Source organism: Melanerpes formicivorus, unplaced genomic scaffold, assembly GCF_026170545.1.
Source record: "Melanerpes formicivorus ecotype bairdi unplaced genomic scaffold, bMelFor1.0.p_v2 SCAF_10, whole genome shotgun sequence".
Taxonomy (NCBI): Eukaryota; Metazoa; Chordata; class Aves; order Piciformes; family Picidae; genus Melanerpes; species Melanerpes formicivorus.
The window spans coordinates 20917556-20942237 of record NW_027142362.1 but is presented as its reverse complement, the minus strand read 5'-3'; the positions used below and the strand labels follow the sequence as shown (position 1 = coordinate 20942237).

General features: G+C 64.4%; 3 protein-coding genes across 8 annotated transcripts in view; 2 read left to right on the top strand and 1 right to left on the bottom strand.

The window, feature by feature from the left end:
- The window catches only part of CSNK1G1 (casein kinase 1 gamma 1), an 84803-nt gene extending 72810 nt beyond the window's left edge, over positions 1 to 11993 (top strand). For 2 of the 3 annotated variants that reach the window (XM_068144178.1, XM_068144179.1), the window contains 3 exons: positions 2447 to 2553; positions 5670 to 5693; positions 8601 to 11993. In XM_068144178.1, the coding sequence (XP_068000279.1) occupies positions 2447 to 2553; positions 5670 to 5693; positions 8601 to 8655 (186 nt within the window). In that variant the 3' untranslated portion in view covers positions 8656 to 11993. The remainder of the gene's footprint in view (positions 1 to 2446; positions 2554 to 5669; positions 5694 to 8600) is intronic. The other variant, XM_068144180.1, reaches the window with a different exon arrangement.
- Positions 11956 to 23813, bottom strand: SNX22 (sorting nexin 22). Of its 4 annotated transcripts, XM_068144182.1 has the most exons (6): positions 23661 to 23813; positions 21579 to 21662; positions 21377 to 21481; positions 21194 to 21288; positions 20614 to 20687; positions 19821 to 20522 (listed from the first exon to the last, which is right to left on the bottom strand). In XM_068144182.1, exons 1-6 carry the CDS (start codon positions 23727 to 23729, stop codon positions 20404 to 20406), a joined length of 546 nt encoding a protein of 181 aa, XP_068000283.1. In that variant the 5' UTR covers positions 23730 to 23813; the 3' UTR covers positions 19821 to 20403. The 4 variants fall into 4 exon arrangements, with proteins under 4 accessions (XP_068000285.1, XP_068000286.1, XP_068000283.1 ...); XM_068144184.1 differs by lacking the exons at positions 19821 to 20522; positions 20614 to 20687 and adding an exon at positions 11956 to 12133; XM_068144185.1 differs by lacking the exons at positions 19821 to 20522; positions 20614 to 20687 and adding an exon at positions 15459 to 15683.
- PPIB (peptidylprolyl isomerase B) lies at positions 14296 to 19050 on the top strand. The gene is made up of 5 exons (XM_068144181.1): positions 14296 to 14451; positions 15120 to 15233; positions 15367 to 15460; positions 17944 to 18128; positions 18731 to 19050. The coding sequence occupies exons 1-5, from the start codon at positions 14296 to 14298 to the stop codon at positions 18851 to 18853; spliced, it is 672 nt and encodes a 223-aa protein (XP_068000282.1). The 3' UTR covers positions 18854 to 19050.
- Positions 23814 to 24682: the final 869 nt, after the last annotated feature.

Here is a 24682-nt window from a genome sequence, read left to right as displayed (position 1 = left end):
CACTGACCCTGCCTCTGAGCACACAGACACTGCCCTGCCCCTGCCCAGGCACTGACCCTGACCCCCGACCGTGCCCCGGGCTCTGTCCCCTCCCCTGAGCACACAGACACTGCCCTGCCCCTGCCCAGGCACTGACCCTGACCCCCGACCCTGCCCCAGGCTCTGCCCTCCCCCCTGAGCACACAGACACTGCCCTGCCCCTGCCCAGGCACTGACCCTGACCCCCGACCGTGCCCCAGGCTCTGCCCTGCCCCTGAGCACACAGACACTGCCCTGCCCCTGCCCAGGCACTGACCCTGACCCCCGACCCTGCCCCGGGCTCTGCCCTCCCCTCTGAGCACACAGACACTGCCCTGCCCCTGCCCAGGCACTGACCCTGACCCCCGACCCTGCCCCAGGCTCTGCCCTCCCCCCTGAGTACACAGACACTGCCCTGCCCCTGCCCCAGGCACTGCCCTGCCCCAGGCACTGCCCTCCCCCTGCCCCGGGCACTGACCCTCCCCCCTGAGCTCACAGACAGCTACAGGCACTGCCCCTCACCCCCTGAGCTCACAGACAGCTACAGGCACTGCCCCTCACCCCCTGAGCTCACAGACAGCTACAGACACTGCCCCTCACCCCCTGAGCTCACAGACAGCTACAGGCACTGCCCCTCACCCCCTGAGCTCACAGACTCTGGCTGATCTCTGGAGGTCCCTTCCAAGGCCTAACATGCTGTGAGTGCTCTCTGGGGCAGCAGAGTGCAAGACTCCTGCAGTTTGTCTCCACAGAGCTGAGGAGGAGTCTGCAGAATTCTTCCTCTCCCACAGGGCCTCTGCCTCTGGCCATGGCACAGCCTCCTGCAGATGCAGGCCTGGTGCTGGGAGTCAGAATCCTTCTGGCTGGAAGAGATCTTTCAGCTCACAGAGTCCAACCCTTCACCCAGCACTGCCAGGCCAGCACACAACCACATCCCTCAGCACCACATCTCCACAGCTTTTCAACCCCTCCAGGGATGGGGATTCAGCCACCTCCCTGGCACAGCGCTTTGCAACCCTCAAGGGGAAGAAATTGTTCCTCATGGGCAACCTGAACCTCCCCTGGGGCAACTTGAGGCCATTTCCTCTTGGCCTCTCACTTACTGCCTGGGACAAGAGCCCAAGCCCAGCTCCCTGCAGCCTCCTCTCAGGGAGCTGCAGAGAGCAATGAGGTCTCCCTCAGCCTCCTCTGCTCCACACCAACCCCCCCAGCTCCCTCAGCTGCTCCTCCCCAGCCCTCTTCTCCAGACCTTTCCCCAGCTCTGGTGCCCTTCTCTGGCCCTGCTCCAGCCTCTCAGTGTCCTTCTGGCAGTGAGGGACCCAAAATTGAGCCCAGCATTCAAGGTGTGGCCTCAGCAGTGCTGAGTCCATGGTGCTGGAGGCACTGCTGGAGGTGCTGCTGGCCCTCTCTATCCATGCCTGCACCACTCTCACTGCTCAGGCTGCCTCCCATCACATGGAAGGAAGAAAAAGCCCAAAGCCTGCCCATAGGTGCTGACAATCACCAAGGCAAACCACAGGCAGGGCTACCCAGTCCCTGTGGTCTGATGGATATGGCCAGCAGCAGCCAATGCCTTGGGCCCAAGCCAGCAGCAGGCCATGGCTGGGTGTCCGTGTGGGTGCTGGGTCACCCCTGAGGAGCCTGCTGGAGCATGACTCCAGCTGAGGGCATGCAGAGTTACTTTCCTTGTCCCATCTTGCTTGCAGAGAGCTTTGTTGCCCTTCTCTGGACACAGTCCAGCCCCTTAGTGTCCTTCTTGGAGTGGAGGACCACAGTGAGCCCAGCCACAGCCCCTGCCCTGCTGCTCTTGGGCTGAACCAGGCTGCTCTGCCCACACCAGCCCCTGATCATCCAGCAGCCTGCCAGGAGGGGGCAAAGAGACAGGGAGCAAGCAGAGGTTCCTGTGAAGTTTGCAGGTGGCTGGAGCCTGAGCAGGTTTGAATGTCTCCAGAGGAGGCTCCACAACACCTCTGGGCAGCCTGTTCAGTGTCTTGTCACCCTCACAGTGAACATGTTTTCCCTTCTGTTCACACAGAACCTCTTCTGCTCCAGCTTTCACTCACTGCCCCTTGTGCTGGCATAGGGAGCAGAGCCTGGCTCCAGCCCCTGGGCACTCAGCCTGCACATGGAATCAGAGAATTGTTAGGATTAGAAGGGACCTCCAGGATCATCCAGTGCCAACCCCCTGCCATGGGCAGGGACACCTCACACCACAGCAGGTTGCTCACAGCCACATCCAGCCTGGCTGCAAACACCTCCAGGCAGGAGGCTTCCACCACCTCCCTGGGCAGTCTGTGCCAGGCTCTCACCTCTTTATCAACAGGAGCGAGGTCACCTCTCAGTCTGCTCCTCTCCAAGCTCCAGAGCCCTCAGCTGGCTCAGGCTCTCCAGGGGGGCTGTGCTGACAGGGCTCTGCTTTGTGTTGCAGGTGGTGAGCTCCACCAACGGAGAGCTGAACGTGGACGACCCCACGGGAGCCCACTCCAACGCGCCCATAACTGCGCAGGCCGAGGTGGAGGTGGTGGAGGAAGCTAAGTACGTGCCCCAGCAGGCCTGCCCCTGCCCTGCTCCCTGCTCCTCCCCCCGGCAGAGGAGTGGGGCTCGGTTGACCTGTGGTGAAGCACTCGCTGCCGCTCGTGTCCCGTGCCCTGCTCCTTGCATCCTGCTGCTTCTCTGCATGGTGCCTGCGGCACCGCCGCTGCTGCTTCCCCCCACCCGTGGCGTGGCTGGAGGATGTGGCTCTGCCCCAGAGCATGTTCTGCAGTGTAGGCAGGAGCACAGGCAGACACCAGGGGTCCCCAGCTGAGGGGCCTGGCTGAGCACCCCCTGCTCCCAGCTGGAGAAGGCGCTGGGGGAGCGGCCTGGGCGCAGCCGGGTGGAGAGGTTGGGGGTCTGCCACTTCGTGTGCTGGCTGCCAGCAGCGGCTGCCAGGCCTCCAGAGTGCTCTTGCAGCCACTCTGGCAGGCAGGAGGAGGTTCTCTGTGTGCACCACCCTGGCCCAGGCCTGGGAGAGGCAGCTGCAGCAGCTATGGTGCTGGTGGGGATCACTGTGCCCCTCTGAGCCAACCTCTCCCCTCTGGCTGCCGGGCAGGAGCGAGAGCTGCTGCAGCAGGTTGCAGCTTTGCCCATTTTGGCCTCCCTCTGCACACAGGCTGCAGCTGGCACCATCCTCTCACCTCCTGCATGATCCTCAACACGCTGCCTCTGAACCAGACCAGGACCCTAGCAGGTCACCACTCCCCACCCAAGGGGTGAGCTGGCCCCGGGGCTGCCTCTGGGCTGCTCTGTGCTGTGGGCCAGCTGCCTGGTTCTGGGTTGCCTGGGGGATGCTGGGTCGTGTGTCCCACCTGGGTTGTCTCAGCCCTTCTGGGACTCTGTTAGGAATGGCTCCTGGCAGGGAGGAGGGGAAGTCTGGCAGGTGTCAGCAGGGCTGTGTGCATGGGAAGGGGCCCACGCTGTGTGTCAGGCTGCTTGTCCTGGAGGTCTTCTGCTGTCTGCTCCTCTGTGCCTCAGGAAGCTCTTCTGCATGGTCTTGCTGGCCAGGCCTGATCCTGGCAGCAGCCACAGGTTCTGCCTCCAGCCAGTGGACCAAGCCTGGGGCCTGGCACAGGCTCCTGGCAGAGTGCAGAGGGGCTGGGGAGGTCTGGAGGTGCAGCCTGCAGAATGGACAACGTTCCCCTTAGACAGAGGTGGGGGAGCCTGCAGAGACCACACCAGAGTGGCCTCAGGCTCTGTCCTGCTCTGACCAAAGCGGGTGCCCCTTGAGCACAGGACTTGGGGTCGCTCCCAGGACCTTAAGGGTCCTCCATAGGACAACCCAAAGTGAGGAGGAGTCAGAGCTGCAGATGGGAGCCCACCCTCAGCCTGTGCTTCTGCAGCTCCTTGTTCAGCCAGCCCAAGGCCCAGGCCCCACAGCCACGAGCAGGGCAGGTGCTGGGGCAGGCGAGAAGGGGCACTCGAGGGCCTCGCTGCCCAGGCTGTGCCTCGGGGCACACAGGATGGAGGTGTCAACACCCTGCTCTCTGTGGTCCCAGGTTGGTTTGGAGGTGCTGGCAAGCAGACCACAGACTGCTCTGCCCTGCTAGGTCTGGGCTCTCTGGTGACTGCCAAGGGAAGGCTTCATCCCCCTGGGCACCTGTGATCATCAGCCCCCCTCATTGCCTGGGGAGGGCTAAGGACTCTTGGATTCTGCTCTGCAGCAACATCCCAGCAAGAGCCAGGGGGAGCTGGAGCTGGAGCTGGGCTTCTGCCTTTGGAGATGGCTAGACTGGACATTAGGGAAAAAGTCTTCCCAGCAAGAGTGGTCAGGCACTGGGATGTGCTGCCCAGGCAGGTGGTGGAGTCACCAACCCTTGGCTGTGTTTCAGGGCGGTTTGGACGTGGTGCGTGGGGCTCTGGTTGAGGGCTGAGCCTTGCAGAGCAGGGTTCTGGGTCGGACTTGGTGATCTTGAGGCTCTTTCCCAACCTGAATGTTTCTGTGATTCCTGAGATGCAGCAGCAGAAAGGTCTCTCCTGGGCACTGCCAGCAGGCAAGAGGAGCTGTGCAGAGGCTTCTCCTGGGGGGTACACTGGAGACGAGCTCCTGACCCCAGCCGTGGGTGTCAGTGAGGGGCAGGGCCCAGGCACAGCTCCGTGCCCAGGCACAGCTCCGTGCCCAGGCGCAGCTCCGTGCCCAGGCGCAGCTCTCTGCCCTGGTGCAGCTCTGTGCCCAGGCGCAGCTCTGTGCCCAGGCGCAGCTCTCTGCCCGGGTGCAGCTCCGTGCCCGGGTGCAGCTCTGTGCCCAGGCGCAGCTCTCTGCCCTGGTGCAGCTCTGTGCCCAGGCGCAGCTCTGTGCCCAGGCGCAGCTCCGTGCCCAGGCGCAGCTCTCTGCCCAGGCACAGCTCCGTGCCCAGGCACAGCTCCGTGCCCAGGCGCAGCTCCGTGCCCAGGCGCAGCTCTCTGCCCTGGTGCAGCTCTGTGCCCAGGCGCAGCTCTGTGCCCAGGCGCAGCTCTCTGCCCGGGTGCAGCTCCGTGCCCAGGTGCAGCTCTGTGCCCAGGCGCAGCTCCGTGCCCAGGCGCAGCTCTCTGCCCTGGTGCAGCTCTGTGCCCAGGTGCAGCTCTGTGCCCAGGTGCAGCTCTGTGCCCAGGCGCAGCTCCGTGCCCGGGTGCAGCTCCATGCCCAGGTGCAGCTCTGTGCCCAGGCACAGCTCCGTGCCCAGGCACAGCTCTGTACCCGGGTGCAGCTCTGTGCCCTGGTGCAGCTCTGTGCCCAGGTGCAGCTCTGTGCCCTGGCACAGCTCCGTGCCCAGGCGCAGCTCTGTGCCCTGGTGCAGCTCTGTGCCCTGGTGCAGCTCTGTGCCCAGGCGCAGCTCCGTGCCCAGGCACAGCTCCGTGCCCCGGCTCCCCTGCTGCCGCTGGAGGGCAGGAGCAGCTTCCTCTTCCCAGGGCCCAGAGCCCTTTCCCGAGCCCAGCCGCAGGGAGCTGGTGCCTTGAGGGCAACGAGAGGGGGGCAGAGGTGTGAGGAGGGCTGGGGGGCGGCGGGCAGGCATGGTGTGTGTCTGCCGGGCTGCACTGCATGCGTGCATGGCTGCAGCGACCGCTTCCATCCCACCTCTGTGAACTAATTTTGCTCTTTCTTCCTTTCTGTGTTTTTTCTCTTACACTCTCTGTAGCTGCCTGAAAATGCTCAACTTGTGGTGAGTCCCTCTCTCCAGTCCACATGCAAGGGGGAGCGGACCAGACTAGGCTGGGGTTGGCAAAAACAAGCCACGTCAAAGCCACTGAACCCTCACCAAAAACCAAACCAAACAGCCAAAAACCAAAAGCCACCAAAAAGCACAAAGCCAACCCAGAGCTGTCCTGCCCTGGGGGCCACACGCACCGCGGGCAGGCCGCGGGCTGGGTCCTGCTGGCCCCCTTCAGGTCCAGCAGTTCGGCCAGTGGCTGAATGAAGGCTGCAAAATGAGCTCAATCCTTTGCTATTCGGCTTTCCACCCCCCCAGAGCCGGCAGGGCCCTCAGCAGATGCTGGCTGGCAGAGCTGGGCAGAGTCAGGACCAGGCTTGCCCAGCGCCCGGCAGGAATTCCTCATGCAGACCAAGCTACAGGGGCAAAACCCTGCCCTGGGGATGAAGGACAGGCAGCCTGTTGCTGCCCCTCTGAGGAAGCCTGGGCCAGGGCCTGTGTCAGTAGAGAGGCTGGAGAGACGTGGCTGGGAAGTCCTTGCTGGCGACAGAGCCCCTGCTGGGAGAGGGTGGGTGGCAGAGGACTCCCTTCCAAAGCCCCCGGGGGCAGCTGCCAGCAGAGGCTGCAGGTGAACCTGGGGAGGAAGGGCTGGAAGGGTTGAGGTCGGCATCACTCCAAGCCCAGCTCAGCCACAGCTGTGCTGGTAGTAGGGTTTTGAAGCCACAGCTGTAGTGCCCCCGGCTGGAGGTGTCCCTCCCTCCTTGGCCCTTAGGCAAGGTGTTCCCGGGGGGCAGAGGCCCCAGCAGAGCCTGGGGGGGGGAGGAGTTTGTAGGTCCCGAGGAGGGCCAGGGGGCAGTGGGCAAAGCTCCCGTGTGGGCGAGGAATGGCCGGGGGTGGGAGCCTGCCCAGCTCTGCCCTGCTCCCCAGGCACTGCTCCGATTCCTCTGGCATCTCTCTGGCTTCTCTGTATGTCGTAGTCTGGGGCTGTTCTCTTGGGCACTGTCTGCATGCAGAGAGACCACGTCCTGTACCTGTCAGCCTTGCCTTACTCTTCTATGTTGGTGTTTTGCCTCTGCCTGTCTGATCTGCCAGGACTTCCTTTCCTGAACCCTTCCCTGGACCTCAAAAAAAAACCAAAGACAGTCACCAGGAGAAGCAGCCAAGGAAACCAGTGCTGCTCAGCCCTCTTCTTCCCTCCCCCGCTGCATGCCACATCCTAACTCTGCATCTTCTTCCATCCTCTCTCCTCCTAACCTCCCCCCCCCCCTCACTCTTGCCCACGTCATGAAGGAAGGTGGCTGCTGTGGGAGAGAAGCCCTGCGGCAGGGGAGCAGCAGCGGAAGGTGGCAGCTGGCCACCTGCTTAGGTCAGGGGCTGGACCTGATGATCTCAGAGGTCTTTTCCAGCCTCGATAGTTCTGTGATTCTGTGACACTAAGATGCAAGAGCAGTCGTAGGGGAGGGGGGTTGGGGGCACAGTGAAAAGTGCCAGCCCAGGAGCCTGGGTTGGGTGATGCTTCAGACTGCATGCTGCAGGCACCAGGCTAGAGGGGAGCGGTGGAGTCCCCACAGGGGGCTCTGAGGCCGCGACCCTGCAGGGGGGAAGGGCTTTGTGTTTTACCTCTTCTCACCTCCAAATTGGGCCTGTTGGGGAACCTAAAGGCAAAGAGGACCTGAAACTTCCCCTGGCCCTTAGCTGGAGGAAGGTGCGGCAGGAGGCAGCGCTCCTCTTGCTGCGGCGGTTGGAGCTCTCCATGGTGCAGGGGGTCTGGGGCTCCCGGCCGATGCTGATGCGTGCTGGCAGGCTTGGCTCATGGAGCCCTGGTGGTCACCCCCGGCGCTTGCAGCCTGTAGCAGGGCTGCAGCTGGGGACAAGCAGTGAGGAGGAGCCTGTCCCCACCCTGCTCTGCGAGGCTGGGGCTGCGCAGCCACCGAGCACCCAGCGGAGAGTGAAAGCGGTAGCGGTGGCAGCGGCTTTGGACGCTCCTGGTCGAGGCTGTTGGTAGAAGAGGCTTGTGGCTGAAAATGGTCTTTGCGTGCCCTCGGCTGCTCTTGGTGCAAAAGCAGCCCTGCAGCATCCCCCAGGAACTCTGGAGGGGGCTGTAAGGGGAGGAGGAAGGGCCAGTGGGGAGCAGAAGTGGCAGAGACCCCTTCCTGTGCGCAGAGGATTCCTCACAGCAGGCTGAGCATAGCGCCAGGTCATCCTGCAGGAGGCTGGCAGGGCCCTCAGGCACCACCTTGCTTCAGGGCTCAGCTGTGACTGGTGCTCTCCCACCCACCTCAGCCTCCACTCTCCATCCTTCTTGCTTCCCCCACGCCCTGGGCACTGCACTGCGCTCCTCCCTCGCAGCGGCTGAGGGAAGAAGCAGGGGTTCTGCGTGCCAGCACCGAGGGCTTCATCCCAGGTGGAAGCTCTGGTTATCCAGAAAGGTTCAGCAAAGAATCCTGGTCCCTGAGCTGATACCTCTTGGGGATTTGTCTTTTCAGCAGCCTCGTGGCCGGACAGAGCAGCCAGGGCTGGCCGGCCCCGGCCGCTTCCCCCGGCGTTCAGCCCAAGGGAGCTGAGCATCTGGAGCCTTCTTTCATGCTTCCCCAGATGCTCCTTGTGCTCTGCCCCAGGCGAGCCCCCAGAGCCCAGCTGTCACCCACGGCTTCTGGGTGGTGTGGCATCCCCCCCAGCCTGCTGCCAGCTTCCCCTGGCTGGTTTGCCAGCCCAGGCTGGCAGTGTCAACCGCTCCCCAGCACCTCACCGCCCGCCCCTTGTGCCGGGGCCAGGTGCGCGAAGGTGCCGTGGCATGTGGGAAGCCCAGGGTTGGGGGGGAAGCTTCCCGGGGTGCAGGGGGGGGCCTTCCCGGGGTGCCAGGGGACCTTCCCGGGGTGCCAGGCACGGAGCTGACTTGCTTTGTCCTTTGTGCCCCAGGTGCTGCTGCTTCTTTAAGAGGAAACGGAAGAAGACGGCGCAGCGTCACAAGTGACCGGTGCCTCCTGGGCCCTGCGGGAACCACTGCGCTGCAGCTCCTGCCCTGCCTCACTGGAAGGGGCTTCTCTTTAGGGGGGAGAAGGAGGAGGAGGAGGAGGAGGTAGAGGAGGAGGAAGAAAGAGGAAAAAAAAAAAAAAAAAAAAGAAAAGAAAAGAAGAAAAAAAAAAAGAAGGAAAAACAAAAAGTTTCAAAAAGCCCCAGGAGAAACCCCAACCAGTGACATTTGAAACCAAAAACAGAAGAAAACCTTCCAAAACAAACCACTCTGGGGTGGATCTGCTGAATGGTCTCCCTCGTTCAACTCCAAGCCTGAAGCTCCTTTTGGGACCAGGACTGTGGCTGGCTCAGGTCTTGGTCACCCCGGGAGGGGGGGGCTGGCTGGCTGACCCCCTCCTTCCCCTTGTTTACGGTGAAGGCATCGCTCGTTCACGCAAGCCTGAGGACTGTGCTTAGTTCCTGCTCACTTCCCTGCCCCGCCCTGCCCCGCGCTCTCCGCTCCTCTGTCCTCCTCCTCCCTCCTCATCGATGCGAAGAACTCTGGCGGCAGGCGCCGGTGGCTGCCGGGAGGGGCAGGAGGCCGGGGCGAGGGCAGGGCCCGGCTGCTGCGGGTTCCCTTTGGGCTCCTTGGGAACAGGGAGGCTGCAAGGTGCAAGCTGTGAGACATTTGCAATCTACTGTTCCAGTTAGGGTTCTTTTTCCGTTGGGGTCTTTGTTCTTGTTTCCTGTCCCCCGGGGCTCCCTGGGCGCCTCCCTCCTCTGACAGGCCCGGAGCGGCGTGCATTGCCTGCCGGAAGCTGAAGTCGTTGCACTTTTAATCCCTTTTTAGCATTTAGGGCTGCAGGTCGTGGCTGGGGAGCGCTGCCGGGGGCCGGGGCGGGCAGGCACCCAGCTGGCAGCCGGGGCGGGGTGCAGAGCAGCGCCCCGTGGTGGGGATCTGCAGGGCATCTCCCTGCCCCTCCTGCCAGCCTGGGTGCCCTGAGGGAAGCATACTTGAATCGCCAGCCAGCCTCCCTAGCTGCCAGCGAACGTCCCCCACCCGCGCCGTGCCCGCCCCTGCCGGCGGGAGATGCCAGGCCCTAGCTGGGCACCGGCAGGAGGGAGCAGCGCCCGCTCTGCCAGGCTGCTTGGAGAGGTAGATCCTGGAGTAAGGGAGCTGGAGGTCTGCCAAAGCCGAGGTGTTGCTGGGCGTTGGGCAAGCAGGGCCCTGTGGTGGGGTGGTTGTGAAGCCTCCGTCAGAAAGCACTGGCAGGAGGGAAGCTTCCTCAGCAGGGGAGAGGATACTTCACTGCCTTAACTCTGATTCCATCTCCAGATGGTCAGCCAGGACTGACTGGGATAAGCCTTCACGTCCTCTCTGCCTCTGTGGGTCATCATCCTGCCCCACAGGGGAAGCCACGGTGCCCACACGCCGCCTCCCAGCCAGGCCAGGAGCTAGCAGAGGGCTCAAGGGGCTTGGCACAGGGGTGGGCACAGAAGATCTTGCACCCTGCTGCTGCAGCCTGTCCAAACCAGGAGCGGGCCAAGGGCTGCCTGAAACGTGGGAGAACTCCAGCAGCTTTGCAGGAGGATGCAGATAGGTTCCTTGTACCTTGGCCTGCCCCCTGTGACACCTGGCCAGGCTGGGACCGTTCACTCAGGGGACTTGGCTTGGCCTGGCTCAGAATCCCTGCAAGGAGAGGCAGTGGCTGGATCTCGTTGTCTGCAGTCCCTGCAAGGAGAGGCAGTGGCTGGATCTCGTTGTCTGCAGTCCCTGCATGGAGAGGCAGTGGCTGGATCTCGTTGTCTGCAGTCCCTGCATGGAGAGGCAGTGGCTGGATCTCGTTGTCTGCAGTCCCTGCAAGGAGAGGCAGTGGCTGGATCTCGTCTGTGGTAGTCTGGAAGGGATGATCTGCGTAGCTTGAAGCGTGTGGAGCAGCACTCCCAGGAGGTTGGTTCCCCTGGCTGGGCAGGAGCAGGCAGAAGATCATCCCATGGCAGGAGGCTTACGGGCTCGCTCTCGGCGCATCCCTAGAGCAGGCAGACGCTGGTGCGGTGCTGGGGCAGCAAAGCCTCGCCCCCGGGCCGGATGCGCTCAGGGCTCCTCTCCGCCGCGTTCTCTCCATGCCTTATCCCGCCGGAGGAGGCTGGCAGCACGGAGCCCGCCGGGACCCGCCGCCCCCTGCCGCCCCTTCTGCACAGCCCCCGCAAGCCGCACCCCGGGCTGCAGCGCCTGCCAGCACAGGGACAGTGGCCGCGTTCCACCCTTCTCTCTCCAAGCTCCTCCACTGCCTGCGGCTCCCAGAAGCCCGGCCGGGGTCTCTGTCGCAGGCGGTCGTCTCCCTCTCTGCTATAGGAAACCACGGTTTGGTGTCTTGGGAGGGGGAGGAAAAGGGCTCAGGCGCTCTCCCAGGAGCGGTCCTGCCCGCTGCAGGCAGAGCCGGGCCCTCAGACCCTTCTGTCGCTGCCCTCCCGAGCCCCCACTAAGTGCCTGTCACCAGAACTCGATTCCTTCTGCATCTCCTGCCGCGTTCGGTCATTCCCGGCTGCCTCTGCCGGAGGGGCAGCTGCAGTCACAGCCTATGTGAGTGTGTGCAGGGCGAGGGAGGGCGGGGGGGGCACAGGGCCATCTCAACAGGTTTCGTTGTTCTTAAATGTTTTTGTTTCGGGTTTTGTTTTGCCTTTGGGTTTTTTTTTCGTTGGTTCTTTTGTTTTGTTTTGTTTCGTTTTCTAAGTGAATGTATTTGATTGTTTAGAAACTTCCTTGACCTTGTTTTTATGGGGTGGGGGCGGGGAGGGGGTTGGGTTGGAAGCTCGTTTTCAGGGTGACCACCACCGCTCTCTCGCTTTCTCTGGAGATCCGATGTGGTGATGTGTGGGGAGGGGAGGCCTGGCCCCCCCCCAGCGTGCTGGGAACGCTCACTTGTCCCAAGCCCTCTGGCACTGGAATCGGAGGTTGGGAGTCTGCAGAACAAAACAAAGGGTGCAGAGCTGTGAGGTGGCTTCAACTTTACAACGACCAAAAGCAGGGGACCAGCAAGTCCGGTGCTTGAGGGAGCTCTGCTGTCCCCGGGGAGCCTGGAGGTGACCGGGACCCGCGAGCCAGGCGGGGCCAGCCGCGCCGCGGTCGGATGCAGGGCATTAAAGCTGACCTGGGCCATCCCTCCTATAGCGCGAACCGCGCCGGGAGGGCTGCGGGGCGGGGAGCGGCCGGCTCCGTGCTGGCCCCGCCGGGGCGGCTGTCGCACGGCGTGGCTCGGCAGCGGGGCCATGCAGTCTTCTGGGGTATCAAGTGAGAGGAGGAGGAGGAGGAGGATGATTATTTTATTTTTTTTTCAATAAAACATTGCACTGCTGCATTGTTCTCCAGGAACAGAGGCGTTTGTGACCTGCCGTGCTCCTCTGCTCAGCCTCTGCTGCTCTCTGGCTCTCGTAGGAGTTCTCTCCTGCACGCAGCTCTGGGCTCTCCTCTCATGCACGCAGCTCTGGGCTCTCCTCTGGAGAGACAATGCAGAGTGTGAGGTCCCCACAAGACCTCCTCAGCACTTTGTGCTTTACAGCCATGGATGGCTCAGCCCCACAGGGCTTGGCAAAGGCACAGATCCACAGAATAGGTTGGGTTGGAAGGGACCCCAGAGCTCAGCCAGCTCCAGCCCCTGCCATGGGCAGGGACATCTCCCACCAGCACAGGCTGCTCCAGCCTCCTCCAGCCTGGCCCTCAATACCTCCAGGCAGGAGGCAGCCACAGCCTCCCTGGGCAACTTGTGCTAGGCTCTCCCCACCCTCACAACAATTTCTTCCTCCTCTCCACTCTCAGTCTCCCCTCTCCCAGCTCAAAACCATTGTCCCTCAGCCTTGCAACCCCCAGCCCTTGTCCAAAGTCCCTCCCCAGCTCTCCTGGAGCCACTTCAGGCACTGGAAGGCCACTAGAAGGCCTCACCCCTGTTAAGGTCCCCATAAAGTGGAGCTGGGGACAGTTGGTGACAGGCAGGGTGCTGGCACCTGGCTGGGTCTCCCAGGGACAGTGTCTGTGCCAGTGTCTTCCCACCCTCACTGCTAAGAATCTCTTCCTCACCACCACTCTCAATCTCCCCTCCTCAAGCTTCAATCCATTCCCTCTCATCCTATCCCGACAAGCCTGCATGGAGGCACCAGTTTCTCCCTGGTCTTTGTATGTTCCCACATCAAGCACCCTGGGTGGCAGAAAGGCTAAACCATTGACTGCCTGGAGCACAAAGATGTGAACAACCCCAAACCATGCTGCTGCACAGTCCCTAGAGCAGAAACTGCAGCTGCTGCTGTAGGCATCAAGTGTCCCTTCCCCCAGCAGGGGGTTTCAGCTCTAGATGAAGGAACCACTAGAGGAAGGTGGTAGAGACACAGCCCCCAGCCACTGGTGCCTCAGGAGCTGCCTTCCTCTGTCCACTCACCAGGACCTTGCACAGAATGGAGGAACTGCTTGATGCTGGGATCCATGCTGGGACCCTTCTCCTCTTTCCATGTTCTCACCTTGAAAAGAGTATTTTTAAGCATGAGCTTTCATTTTCTGCTCCCCAACAAATAATCTTGGGACACTTGTGCCTTGAGAAGGAAGAGAAACCTCGAGCTTGCTTTCTTTGCCTGGCCCTGGAGGCAGGAGTCTGCCCCAGGAGGTTTCTGTACAGGTTTGGATGCCAGGCGAAGACCACTGAGATCCACTCTGGTTTTGGGTCCCTCGTTACAAGAACACTGCGGGGCTGGAGCAGGTCCGGAGGAGGGCAATGTAGCTGGTGGAGGGTCTGGAGCACAAGTCTGGTGAGGAGCAGCTAAGGGACCCGGGGCTATTTAGTCTGGAGGAGGCTGAGAGGGGAGACCTCACTGGTCTCTACAGCTCTCTGAAAGGAGGTTGGAGCCAGGTCGGTCCCATCTCCCAAGGAACGAGTGGTAGGAGGAGGGGAAATGGCCTCAAGTTGCAGCTGGCAGATTCAGGTTGGCCATGAGGAACAATTTCTACCCCAAAAGCATTGCCAAGGCCCAGCACAGGCTGCCCGGGGCAGTGGTGGAGTCCCCATCCCTGGAGGGGTTTCAAAGCCATGGAGCTGTGGTGCTCAGAGATGCCCTGGCAGTGCCGGGTCAGCGCTTTGGAGCTGTCTTGCAAACCAAACTCTGGGGCTTGTTTCGTGACCATTCCACACAGCCTCGCCCACGCCGCCGCCATGCCCAGGCAGGAGGCCAAGCTGTCCCCCCCCGGGGGGTGCATCGGAAACAGGCTACATCTCCGCAGCGGGAAGGGCGGTACCCAGGGCACTGCGGCGCCCTCCTCACCCCCGGGCCCGGAGCAGGACGAGCCCCGGAACGGCTCCGTTCCCTGTGCCCTGCCCGCCCGTGGGGACCGCGACCCCGACTCCCGCCAGCCGCCTCCCGCCACCAGAGCGCGCCCGCTCCGCCCCCCCGCCCTCGGAAGCCAATCACAGCGCAGCAGCTCCCCCTGATTGACGGCGGCCGGCCGAGCGAGGGGCAACGTGGCAGCCGCCCGGCGCCCGCCGCCGGCACCGCCCCCGCCGCGGCCGTCCCCCCCTGCTCCAGGGGCGCGTTGGTCGCGGCCGGGCGGCAGGCGGGGCGGGGAGGGCGGCGCGGCGCGTACCACTGCGCGGCGGGGGGCGGCGGCGGGCGGGGCCGGATGCAGGCGGTGCGGCGGGCGCTGTGGCCGGGCTGCGAGCGGCGCAGGATGAAGGTGCTGGTGGCGGCGGCGGCGCTGGGCGCTGCCCTCCTGCTCCTGCTGCCCGCCGCCTCGCGGGCCGACGAGCGCAAGAAGGGACCCAAGGTCACCGCCAAGGTCGGGACGGGACGCGGCGGCGAAGGCCTGGGCGGCTCTGGGCGAGGCGGGGGAAGCCTGCAGTGAGGAGCGGCCTGGGGCCGGGCGAGGGCGATCGGGGCTGAAAGGAGCCCGGATGGGGCTTGGGAGGCCGGGGATGAAGGCCGCGGGTGAGAGGAGGCCTGGGCCGAGGGAGGCTTGGGGCGGGGGGGTCCGGGTGGGGGAGGAGGGCCCTAGGGGAAAGCCTGGGGGTGGGGCAGAGCTGGGATGCGGCTCGGGCTGTGCCTGGGGTGAGGAGAAGGCCGCCGGGGCCGAGGAGGCCTGGGCCCGTGTGGGGCCGGGGGCAGCTGGGAGGGCTGGAATGTGGTGGGAGCTGCGCCCAGGGGCAGCGGGGCCTGGCTTGAGGGGGCCTGCAAGGGGCAGAGGTGGGCCCGGCGTGAAGCCTTGGGGTGAGTGGGTCTGGGGTGGGGAGAAGCCAGGCGGCGTTCGGTGCTGAGGCAGCCGCGGGAGAGGTGGAGGAGGCCCGCTCCAGGGAGGTCAGGCCCGCTCCAGGGAGGTCAGGCCCGCTCCAGGGAGGTCAGGCCCGGCTGGAGTTGGGAAGGTTGAAGGGAATGGGTTGGGCCAGCAGGGCGGTCTTGGCTCTCGTGATGCCCCCTAAGCTGTCCGCGCTCCCCCCCCGCCCCCCCAAGGTGTTCTTCGACCTGCGGATCGGGGAGGAGGATGTGGGCCGCGTGGTCATTGGGCTCTTCGGCAAGACGGTGCCCAAGACAGTGGAGAACTTCATGGCTTTGGCCACTGGAGAGGTGAGGAGGCAGGGGCCGCCCAGCTTGGCCTCCCTGAGCTGCTCCTGCGCGCTGCCCCGAGGCAGAGCTGCGGGGAGGGAGCTCAGGTCTTGTCCTTTTGCCTCACTGCTGTGTTCTCCACCCCCAATCCCAGAAAGGATTTGGCTTCAAGGGCAGCAAATTCCACCGTGTGATCAAGGACTTCATGATCCAGGGAGGAGACTTCACTCGTGGTGATGGCACTGGAGGTAATTTGCCCCACACCAGCTGGAGGAGCCAGCTGCTCTGGTGAAGTGAGGCACTGCCCATGCTGCCAGCCACTGCCTGGCTTGCCCTGGGCACCACTGTGCCGCTGGAGCATGGTGCCACAGTGGCAACGAGCAAGCGTGAGAGGGCACACAGAGTCCTGGCCTCAAAGCAGAGCTTGGTTATGGGGAGGACTGAGTGTGGTCACGCTTGGCTGGCTGGTACCTGAAACACAGAATCAAAAGGGTTTGGTTTGGTTGGAAGAGACCTCTCAGATCATCAGGTCCAACCCTTGTGTAGCTCTGCCAAGTCTGGTACTAAACCACATCCCTCAGCACCACATCTCTGCCTCTTTTAAACCCCTCCAGGGATGGGGACTCCACCACTGCCCTGGGCAGCCTATTCCAGGGCTTGGATGATCCCTTTAGGGGAAGAAATTGTTCCTTCTGTCCAACCTAAACCTTCCCTGGGGCAGCTTGAGGTCATTTTTGTCTCCTTCTATCACTTGTTCCATGGGAGAAGAGACAAACCTGGCTGCAGCCTCCTCTCAGGGAGCTGCAGAGAGCAATGAGGTCTCCCTCAGCCTCCTCTGCTCCACACCAACCCCCTCAGCTCCCTCAGCTGCTCCTCCTCAGCCCTGTTCTCCAGACCCTTCCCCAGCTTTGTTACCTTCTCTGGAACTGCTCCAGCCCTTCAGTGCCAGCCCTGTGCCTGGGGTGGACCTGGAGCTCCATCCTAGCAGAGCTCCACTCTGCAGAGGCTGCTGCCAGTGTCAGACATCCTCGCTGCTGTCCTGGCAGCTGAGTTCAGACCTTCTAGCAGCACTCAGCAAACACTGCTGCCCTTCATGACATTGCCACTGGGGCTCTTAAGCTGTACCAGGTCTACTCTTACAGCCTTCTGCCCAGCTCTGGGTGGGAGGTGGCTTTTAGCTCCCCCCTAGATTGCAGGTAGCTCATGGAGTCTCTGCTCTGAAGGTGCTTATTCACCCCAAGCCAGTGGAGAGAGCCAGCACCATCACCTGCTGCATTTCCCTGAGAGAAGCTTGGCCTTATCACAGTCACAGAATGTTACACAGGCTGGGCAGGGCCTGGCTGGAGAGCAGCCCTGGAGCAAAGGCCTTGGGGGTGCTGGGGGAGGAGAAGCTCCACAGGAGCCAGCAGGGAGCACTTGCAGCCCAGAGAGCCAAGCAGAGCCTGGGCTGCAGGCAGAGAAGTGTGGCCAGCAGGGCCAGGGAGGGGATTCTGCCCCTCTGCTCCACTCTGCTGAGACCACAGCTGGAGCTCTGGGGCCACTTCTGGAGCCTCTGTGGCAGGAAGGCTCTGGAGGGGCTGGAAGGTGTCCAGAGAAGGGCCCCGAGGAGGAGCAGAGGGCTGGAGCTGCTCTGCTCTGGAGACAGCCTGAGAGAGTTGGGGTTGTGCAGGCTGGAGAGGAGAAGGCTCCCAGGAGAGCTTCTGGTGGCCTTCCAGGAGCTGCAGGGGGCTGCAGGAAAGCTGGGGAGGGAGTTTGGAGGGTGTGAGGGAGGGATAGGGGTGTGGGAGACCTCTGAGGGGGGCAGGAATCAGGCTTGGGGACAGGGAGCCAGCAATGGGCACTGGCAGCTGAGCTGCCCTTGGCCTTCTGGGCTGCCAGTGCCCATTGCCAGAGGTGGAGGGAGAGGATCCTGCCCCTCTGCTCTGGGGTGTCAGGGAGGGATAGGACTGGGGGGGATGGAGCAGCACTAGAAGTGAGGAGATTCAGCTTGGATGTGAGGAAGAAGTTGTTGCCCAGGAGGGTGGTGAGAGCCTGGCACAGGTTGCCCAGGGAGGTGGTGGAAGCCTCCTGCCTGGAGGTGTTTGCAGCCAGGCTGGCTGTGGCTGTGAGCAACCTGCTGTGGTGTGAGGTGTCCCTGACCAGGGCAGGGGCTTGGAGCTGGAAGGGACCTCTGGAGCTCATCCATTCCAACCCCTGCAGGATCACACAGGAACACATCAGGCAGGGTTTGAGTATCTCCATTGAGGGAGACTCCACAGCCCCCTGGGCAGCCTGCTCCAGGGCTCTGTCACCCTCACAGGGAAGTTTTTCCCCTCCTGTGTCCATGGCACTTCCTCTGCCTCAGCTTCCAGCACTGCCCCTTGGGCACCCCCCAGCAGAGCCTGGCTCCAGCCCCTGGGCACTCAGCCTGCACAGCTTGAGCAGCAGCAGTGAGGTCAATCCCTCAGCCTGGGGGCTGCCCAGGCCACCAGAGGTCACACAGACCCCCAGAAGGGCTTCAGAACCTCTCCCCAGCAGCCAGGCCCCGGGGGCAGGGCTGGGGGATGCTGGAGCAGAGCAGTGGGGCAGGGACTCGCTCCCCAGCAGCCAGGTGAGAAGCTGCCAGGGTGGCTGCTCCTGCAGCAGAGCCCTGCAGCACAGCAGCAGCGCTGCCAACACTCAGGCCAAGGTCTCCCCAGGGCAATGAGGTCACCCTCAGGCTCCAGACCCTTCCCTCCCCCCTGCCCCCCAGGCAAGAGCATCTACGGGGAGCGCTTCCCGGACGAGAACTTCAAGCTGAAGCACTACGGCCCGGGCTGGGTCAGCATGGCCAACGCCGGCAAGGACACCAACGGCTCCCAGTTCTTCATCACCACCGTCAAGACCCCCTGGCTGGACGGCAAGCACGTGGTGTTCGGCAAAGTGCTGGAGGGCATGGTGAGCCCGGGGCGGGGAGGCGAGAGCAGGGCCTGACCGGGGTGGGGGGGCAGGAGGGGGCTGAGCAGGGGCTGAGCAGGAGGGGGCTGAGCAGGGGGTTAGCAGGGAGGTTAGCAGGGGGCTGAGCAGGGGGGTCAGGAGGGGGGTTAGCAGGGGGCTGAGCAGGGGGGTTAGCAGGGAGGTTAGCAGGGGGCTGAGCAGGGGGGTCAGGAGGGGGCTGAGCAGGGGGGTTAGCAGGGGGGTCAGGAGGGGGCTGAGCAGGGGGGTCAGGAGGGGGCTGAGCAGGGGGCTGAGCAGGGGGGTCAGGAGGGGGCTGAGCAGGGGGGTCAGGAGGGGGCTGAGCAGGGGGATTAGCAGGGGGGTCAGGAGGGGGCTGAGCAGGGGGGTCAGGAGGGGGCTGAGCAGGGGGGTCAGGAGGGGGCTGAGCAGGGGCTGAGCAGGGGGGTCAGGAGGGGGCTGAGCAGGGGGGTTAGCAGGGGGGTCAGGAGGGGGCTGAGCAGGGGGGTTAGCAGAGGTATTAGCAGAGTGCTGAGCGGCCCGCAGGCGCCGGGCGGTGCGGAGCTGGCCCTGCCCCCGCCCTGACGCCCCCCTGCGCTCCCCAGGAGGTGGTGCGGAAGGTGGAGAGCACCAAGACGGACAGCAGGGACAAGCCCCTGAAGGACGTCACCGTCACCGACTGCGGCACCATCGAGGTGGAGAAGCCTTTCGCCATCGCCAAGGAGTGACCCCCGCCCGGGGGCTCGGCACTGCGGGCACGGCACCGCCCCTCGCAGCCTCCCCCGGGGCCGGGCGGCGGCGGAGCCTCCCCGCCCCCACGACCACCCTCGGGGCGGGGGCGGGGCAGGCCGGGGCCTGGCGGCGCTGCCTCTGCCTTTTGTACGGAGCACAGGCACCAATAAAGGAGACCAATGTCTTTTGTAAAGGGCCTCCGCTGCTGCCCGGGGCACTGCCTGCAGCCCCCACCCCCCCCAGCAGCCGGGCAGGGAGCCAGGAAGCTGCCACCGCTGGCCCTGGGTTTCATCAAGGGCTTCAAGTGGGTAGAAGGCATTCAGCCCAACCCCCAGAGCAGAGCAGAGGGGCAGGATCCTCTCCACCTCTGCCAATGGGCACTGGCAGCCCAGAAGGCCAAGGGCAGCTGAGCTGCCAGTGCCCATTGCTGGCTCCCTGTCCACCTTCTACTCCCAACCCTCCCTGCAGCCAGCAGGGACAGCCCCAACCAGAGCAGGCTGCTCACAGCCCCAACCAACCTGACCTGCACTGGTGCCAGCCAGGGGGCGGCTCCCAGCTCTCTGGGCAGCCTGGGGCAGGCTCTCAGCACCCTCAGTGTCAAACATTTCTCCCTTCCCTCCACTCTGAGTCTCCCTCTTGCACTTCAAACCATCCTCCCTTGTCCTCTCACCACAGGCCCTGCTCAAAGGCTGTCCCCAGCTCTGATAACTTGAAGCACTCAAAGGCCACCAGAAGGTCTTCCTGGAACCTTCTCCTCTCCAGGCTGAACCACCCCAACTCTCAGCCTGGCCTCACAGCAGAGGGCTGCCAGCACTGCTGTGGCCTCCTCTGGCCCTGCTCCACCAGGGCTGAGGGCTCCAGAGCTGCCCCAGCACTGCAGGGAGGTCTCAGCAGAGCACAGCAGAGGCAGAATCCCCTCCCTGCCCCTGCTGCCCAGGGCAGGGCTGGCTCTGGGCTGGCAGTGCTGGGTGCCAGCTCATCTCCAGCTTTGCACCCCCCAGGTCCTCAGAGCTGCATCCCCAGCCTGGATTCACACCAGGGGTGGGTCAGACCCCAGTGCAAGGCCTTGCACTTCAGCTTGTTGAGCCTGGGGCTCAGCTGGGCTCACTTCTTGAGCTTGTCCTGGTCCCTGTGGCTGGATCCTGTCCCTCAGCTGTGGCACCTTCTCTACCCAGCTCGGTGTCACCTGCAGGCTTGCTGAGGGTGCAGGCAGCCACTCTCTGTGCCATCTATGAGGTACTGAGCAGCACAGGTCCCAGCACTGGCACTGGGTCACCCCTGCCCCCTGGTGAGTCACCCCCCATGCCAGGGGGGTGTTGCCCTGGGCTGTGGGGTGCAGCACTCCATCTGCAGGCCAAGCCCAAGTGATTTATTGCCCTGAAGCCCAGGGGCTGGGAGGTTTTCCAGCACGGTTGGGGCTCCCACCACAGCCCTGGCACAGCAGAGCTGCCCGAGGCACCTGGGGGTGAGCAGCTGAGGCTTCTCTGCCGGCGTTTCCCTGCCCCATCCCGCGGGGGCAGCGAGTCCCTCTCTGGCTGCTGCCTGCTCACCACCGCTGCCCCGGCGGCTGGGGCCGTGCCGGGGGGCCGGGGGCCGGGGGCGCCGCCGGGCCGGGGGTGTAGAGGCCCTGCAGCACCCCTCTGAGCACCGTGTCCGGGAGCAGCGCTGCGAGCAAAGGAGGCACAGTCTGGGGGATGGGCTGGGAGCAAAGCCTGGGCCCCGGGAGGCTGGGGGCACCCCCGGGGCCGCTCCTTACCGGTGCCCGGAGCCTGCGTGTAGGGATCGGAGCAGAAGCCGATGACAGGGCGCTGGGAGGGCAGGCAGCTGGCACTGCTGGGGCACAGGGCACCTCAGGGCCCAGGCAAGCATCCTGCTGGCCCTGAGAGACCCAGAGCTGTGCCAGCACCCTGCCTGTCCCCAGCTCCACTTTATGGGGACCCTAACAGGAGTGAGACCTCAGAGCAGCCTCCCAGGAGCTGAAGGGCTGCAGGAGAGCTGGGGAGGGACTCTGGAGAAGGGCTGGGAGGGACAGGCTGAGGGCCAATGGCTTTGAGCTGGGAGAGGGGAGGCTGAGAGTGGAGAGGAGGAAGAAATTGTTGTCAGTGAGGCTGGGGAGAGCCTGGCACAGGTTGCCCAGGGAGGCTGTGGCTGCCTCCTGCCTGGAGGTGCTGAGGGCCAGGCTGGATGAGGCCCTGAGCAGCCTGTGCTGGTGGGAGGTGTCCCTGCCCATGGCAGGGGCTGGAGCTGGCTGAGCTCTGGGGTCCCTCCCACCCCAACCCATCCTGTGTGACTCTGGGGGGGGCAATCCCAGCCCCATGTGGGTGACCTCCACTCACGGGGGGCTGCTGGCCTTGGGGTCCTGCTGGCAGCAGCGCAGCTTCAGGAAGTCCAACACGTCCTGGGGCAGCTCCTTGTTGTGGTGCAGGATCCCCTGCCACGCACCCGGGGGTGGGCTGGGCTGAGCACCCCAAAGCACACCACCCCACCCCCCCAAAAGCCGCCTCTGGCCAGGGCCTTACTCGGATGTAGAGCTCCAGCCCCTGCCGGCGCTGCTCCAGGGCCTTGGGCATCCAGTTGGGGATGCGGCGCGGGGGGAAGTCAGGAACCTTGCAGAGCTTCTTGATCTGGGGGCGGGACGGGGGTGGGGGGCACAGAGCACAGGGGAGGTGCCCGGGCGCCGCCCTGCCCTCCCCACGCCCCCTGCCCCTGCCAGGGCCTCACCTGCTTGTGCAGAGCCTGGAACTCGCTGAAGCGCTTCAGCACCGTGTGCCGGCGGCCCCCGCACTGCACCTCCACATGGAACACCTGCGGCAGCAGCCTCAGCCTCCCCAGCCTCACCTCTCCCTCCCCAGCCTCAACTCTCCCTCCCCAGCCTCATCTCTCCCTCCCCAGCCTCACCTCTCCCTCCCCAGCCTCACCTCTCCCTCCCCAGCCTCATCTCTCCCTCCCCAGCCTCATCTCTCCCTCCCCAGCCTCACCTCTCCCTCCCCAGCCTCACCTCTCCCTCCCCAGCCTCATCTCTCCCTCCCCAGCCTCACCTCTCCCTCCCCAGCCTCATCTCTCCCTCCCCAGCCTCATGTCTCACTCCCCAGCCTTATCTTCCATACAGGGCAGAAAGGAGCCTCCCACAGCCTGGAGAGCACAGCTGAGGACCCCCACAACCCCTACCCCAGTTCTCCCCAGGACAGGCAGAGAACCCCAACCTCCAGGACAGACAGGGACCAACACCCTGCCCCCCCCCCCCCCCACCACCACCTCCCGTGGGGGTCACCTTGGGAGCAGGCAGGGCACCAGGGGCAGATGGGAGCCCCTGGGGCAACCAGAGTCCTTCGACCCCCCGAGGGTGTGTAGGGACACCGGGGGGCACATGGGGGCCTCCAGCCTCTGGGGCAGAGGGAGACAGATTGCCCTTCCCTAAGGCAGGTGAGGACCTGGAGCTAGGACCACCCCCACCTCCTTCCCCAGACCCCACCCCCACTCCTCCTCAGGTGTGGGCACCCTGGGGCCCTTTCCCTCCTCGGGTCAGGCAGGAACTTGCCCACCCTCAGCCCCCAGAGTAGGTGTGGATAGTCCAGGGGACATCTTTGGTCCATGGAGAGTGTGGAGGCACCCCCCACCCCTGGGGCTGGTGGGGGTTACTTGGGGACAGATGGGACCCCAGGGGCAGACAGGGACACCACCTCCCCCCCCATCCTCTTCTACATCCCTCCCTCACCCCCACACTCATTCAAGGGTCAAGGGGCCTCCTCCCAGCCCCCCCCCGGGTCAGATACCCTCTCCATGTCCCCTTCCAGGGCAGAGGCTGCATCCCCCAGCAGGGACATAGAAGGACAGTTAGGGATCTCCCCCCCCGGAGAGCCCCCCTGCCCCTGCCTGCCCCCTACTCCCAGGGAGCCAGCAGAGTCCCTGCAGCAACCTGCACCTCCCAGCCCCGGGGCAGCTGGGACCCCCTGGGGATGACCAGGACCCTCTGCCCCTGGGGACAGAGGGGATGCCCTGAGCAGGGCCATCCTCTCCCACCCCCCACTTTGAAGGGCACAGGCTGCCCTCCAGCCCCGGCAGGATGCCCTGGGCACAGGCAGGGACCAGCATCCCCTAAGAAGGATGGTGGCACCCTGGGGCAGACAAGGACCCCCCAAGGGTAGCAGACAGCCCCCACGGGCAGAGGAAGCCTCCAGGAGGGACTTCCCCCTGAGGCCAGAGACCTCCTGCTCCTGGGGCATGCGGGGGTCTCCTGGGGACCTCCAACCCATGAGGCAGACACAAACACAGCACAGGCAGGGCAGGTGGGAACTGCCTAGAGGTAATTTTGGACCTCCACTGCCCCTCACCGGGGGAGAAGGGGCAGCCTGGGCAGGGGGGGACACCCCCTACGCAGGGGACACTTGAGGACCTCCATCCCTGGGACAGAAAGAGGCGAGAGGCACCCCCGGCCCCGGGGTAATCTGAGGACCTCCAACCCCCGGGGCAGGTGGAGACCTCCCGTGGGGACACTTGAGGAGCTCCACCCCCCGGGGCAGACAGGGATAACCACCCCTGGGTCAAACGGTGACCCTGGGGGGAGCCTGGGGAGCTCCGACCCCCGGAGCAGTGAAGGCATCCCGGGGCGAACACGGGCCCCCCACACCTCCCACCTCTTGAAAAGTTCCCCCCAGACAGCAGGGACCCTGGGGTCAGGCAAGGGACCTCTACACCTGGGGCGTGTGGTGGGGACCCCCGCTGGGGACACTCGGGGGACCGCCACCCCCCCGGGGTAGAAGGACACGACCCCCATTGCCCCGCAGCCCCCCGGCCGCCCCTCACCGTGTGCGCCCTGTCGGGGCTGCGCGCCGCTGCCGGGGGCTCCGCCGCGGGGATGGACACTGCGATCATCGCCACTGTCGCGACAGACACCGCTGCCGCCGCACGGAGCCGGGGGAGGACTCGGCGCGGGTGGGGGTGGGGGACGGCCGCCGCGGGACTCGGCGCTGCCGTAACCTCCCCCGCGGGCTCCCAGCCAGTCCCGGCCCCGGGGCACCCAGAGGCTGACACAGGAGACCCCAAAGCCACCTGCGGAGCAGCCCGAGGGGGTCCTGCAGCCCCCAGCAGGGGCTGGGGAGGGGTTTTGGCAGGAGGCTGGAGGTGCCGCCGGGATCCGGCTGCACAAGGAGAAGGGGAAAGGAAAGTGGGAAGTCAGCACAAGCTGCCCTTGCCCTTGGCTGAGGCAGAGGAGGAGGTATCGGTTTTGGTGACATCCATGGCTGGGTGCCGAAGGAGGAGGAACCCTTCAGCCCTAGGGGAAAGGAGCAGGACCCCTTCAGCCATAGGGGAAAGGAGCAGGACCCCTTCAGCCATGGGGGAAAGGAGCAGGACCCCTTCAGCCCTGGGGAAAAGAAGCATCACAGCTCCTCAAAGGCTCCACCATGGCTTCTTGGGGACCTGGAGGGCACAAAGGAGCATCATCACAACTCCTCACAGGCTCCATGATGGCTTCTAGGAGCAGGAAGGAGCAGGAACCACCTTGGCCACGGGAAAAGAGCATCACAGCTCCTCAAAGGCTCTGTGATGGCTTCTGGAAGGAGGAAGGAGCAGGAAGCACTCTGGCCCTGGGGAAATGGCACAGGAACTACCCTTTGGCCGTGGAGGGGCATGGGGTGAGGCATGAAGCAGCAGGAACCACTCTTTGGCCACGGGGGAAAGGAGCAGCACAGCCCCCACAAAGGCTCCACAATGGCTTCCTGGGCACCAGGTCATCCTCCCCTTCCCCCCCCCAGCCCAGCCCCCCTGAGCTCAGCTCCCAGCAGCTGCTCCTGGCAGCAGGGCAGGAAGCCAAAGCTTTATCGGGA

What these genes read in the sequence shown, in the direction of transcription:
- PPIB (XM_068144181.1), top strand. Translation starts at nt 14,296, where the DNA reads ATGCAGGCGGTGCGGCGGGCGCTGTGGCCGGGCTGCGAGCGGCGCAGG. An exon ending in TGGCTTTGGCCACTGGAGAG is followed by an intron (nt 15,234 to 15,366) that starts GTGAGGAGGCAG and finishes CCCCAATCCCAG; the next exon opens with AAAGGATTTGGCTTCAAGGG. An exon ending in TCGTGGTGATGGCACTGGAG is followed by an intron (nt 15,461 to 17,943) that starts GTAATTTGCCCC and finishes CCTGCCCCCCAG; the next exon opens with GCAAGAGCATCTACGGGGAG.
- SNX22 (XM_068144182.1), bottom strand. Translation starts at nt 23,729, where the DNA reads ATGATCGCAGTGTCCATCCCCGCGGCGGAGCCCCCGGCAGCGGCGCGC. An exon ending in GGCTGGAGCTCTACATCCGA is followed by an intron (nt 21,289 to 21,376) that starts GTAAGGCCCTGG and finishes GGTGCGTGGCAG; the next exon opens with GGGATCCTGCACCACAACAA. An exon ending in CCCAAGGCCAGCAGCCCCCC is followed by an intron (nt 20,688 to 21,193) that starts GTGAGTGGAGGT and finishes GTGCCCCAGCAG; the next exon opens with TGCCAGCTGCCTGCCCTCCC.